Source organism: Parasteatoda tepidariorum, chromosome 5 (genome assembly GCF_043381705.1).
Source record: "Parasteatoda tepidariorum isolate YZ-2023 chromosome 5, CAS_Ptep_4.0, whole genome shotgun sequence".
NCBI classification, from domain to species: Eukaryota; Metazoa; Arthropoda; class Arachnida; order Araneae; family Theridiidae; genus Parasteatoda; species Parasteatoda tepidariorum.
The window spans coordinates 45,211,484-45,213,702 of record NC_092208.1 but is presented as its reverse complement, the minus strand read 5'-3'; the positions used below and the strand labels follow the sequence as shown (position 1 = coordinate 45,213,702).

The 2,219-nt window shown below is 25.1% G+C and overlaps 1 protein-coding gene across 1 annotated transcript in view; it reads right to left on the bottom strand.

Moving 5' to 3' along the window:
- The window catches only part of LOC107438867 (zinc finger HIT domain-containing protein 3), a gene marked incomplete at its 5' end in the record, with an annotated part of 5,654 nt that extends 3,666 nt beyond the window's left edge, over nucleotides 1-1,988 (bottom strand). The window contains 2 exon segments of the mRNA XM_043044555.2: nucleotides 133-212; nucleotides 1,906-1,988. Coding sequence (XP_042900489.1) covers nucleotides 133-212; nucleotides 1,906-1,979 — 154 coding nt within the window.
- Nucleotides 1,989-2,219: the final 231 nt, after the last annotated feature.

Here is a 2,219-nt window from a genome sequence, read left to right as displayed (position 1 = left end):
AAAGATTCTTTAGAAAAAAAAAGGGGGGGGGGAATGATGCTGAATTAATTCTAGCTAAAAATAGAAATTTTTGCAATTGTTGTAACATTAGTTTTTATCATATTATAAACACAACAAATAAATTATCCTTACTTTCTTCCGGCTGATTATCAGCTTCTTGTTTGACACATTCTTTCTTTTCTTTGTGAGTCTTAAAACATCCAACAGAGCAACTGAAACAAAATTTATTTTGAAAAACATAAAACAATAAGAGTGTATCAAAATTCTTAAATAAAAAATGAAATGATTTAAAATAAGAAATCATTAGGAAAAGCTAAAACAGTTTGGTAAACAATGAAATTTTATAAAACTTTAAATCAGTTGATCTCACAATGACATTTAATATTTTATATGAAATTATTAATTCTTTGAAACAGCTTTGTTATAGTGATAGCATTTTTATTTCGCCATTTTTTTTAAGATCTTTCATTCAATGTAAATGAGAAAAGGTTGGAGATTTTAAAATAAAAACAACAGATTTTACATCATACTAAAGAATATTTGTCTGTTAACTTTGTGTCAAAAGAAATAAAGCATTTTGCTAAAATGGAAAATAAAGAGGAAATTAGAAGATGATAAAATTGATATTAAAAAACAAATAAGATGTTTTTTTAAAAAAATCTTAAAAAAGATAGTTTTTGTAAATAAGCAAGTAGTGCCTCATACATTCCAAAGCTGAGGCAGTTAAAAATCCATAGCAACATTTCCAAATATATTTTATAACCGTTGTTGAAAAGCCGACCCAAATTCTTTGGTTTACGACTACTAATGTTCAACTCCGTAGCCTAGTAATTTTTAACAATCCAGAAGAAAAGGAAATTCCAGGATCAAGTACTGGGAGATATTTGCCTTAATGGAGGACTTTTTGATGAAATTAACCCACATTTGCGTTACATGGACAGGAAAACCTTCCACGGTTAGTTTGTCCAACACTGAGGATATTTTAGGTCAGCACTATGGTTTGTGTGAGCCGGGTGCAAAATTTATATCAACCAGCTATTGCTAGGATTCAAACCCGGTTCACCTCATTGGTACCTAGCAGGCAAATGATATAGCATTAAAATTTTAATTATTTTAAACAGAATTTAGAAATCATATGTAGAATATAAGCAGCGCTGATTGTTATAAAAAAAAAATCTAAAATATAGTCAGATTTACCTAATTTAACATCTTAAAACCTTATTTAAAAATATTTTTTAATTGAAATATTTTTCCATTAATTCTCTATAATACTAACATGAAATCTCAAATTAAAATTCAAATAATAGCTAAAAAAAGCTTTATATTCAAAGATTACACTTCAAATTAATTATTAAATAAATTATAATTTGAATCTCAAAAAATAGTAACTTTTAAATGTAGTATGTGGTAAAAACAGCTAAAACCTTCAAAAGACTAAAATAAGAATAGAGCAAGAATAAATTTAATTTGAAACATGAATTCTTTTTTAGAAACAAACTCTAAAATTAAAAGTTTTTTTTTAGAGTATCCAACAAACTTATCCAGACAAGTTAAGTGTTTTAGATCCCGTCCACCATTGAATATATGGACATTTATAAAGTTGTCAAAGTATTGTTTCCGACATTTTGTCATAATTTACAGAGCAAATTACATCACCAATTTCAAAAGAAAGAATAACAGAAATATATCAAAGAAATAAATAAAAAATAAAGGCTGTCAATAAAAAGTTTAAAAATTTCAGTTACATTTTATTCAATTGAGTTAAACAAGAAAATGTTTTGGAAAAATCAGTTGTAACAATAGTTAAGATACTTAATGCATATTAGATAAATGTTATTATAATTTATCATAGATCATAAAATTGCTTATGTTAAAATAATACAATACAAATAAATATCTACTCACAATTTCACAATACACTTTGGACACTTGTATTTGGCTCCATTAACATTGCATATTTCACATTTCCCAACAACCATATTTCAAATCAAGATATGCTTCCTGTAAAATGAGCAATAAAAATATGTTAAAATTGATCCAACAAATTATAAAACTGTTAAAAGTATAAGTAAGATTAAATTTGACAAAACAAATTGCCATCTAATATAATAGTCATATGAGTAAAAAAATTATAGATCAACTCACGTTAATTTAAAACTTTAAAAAAAAAAAAAAAAAAAAAAGCAAAAATAATATAATTAAGTTTTATAATAATCTTT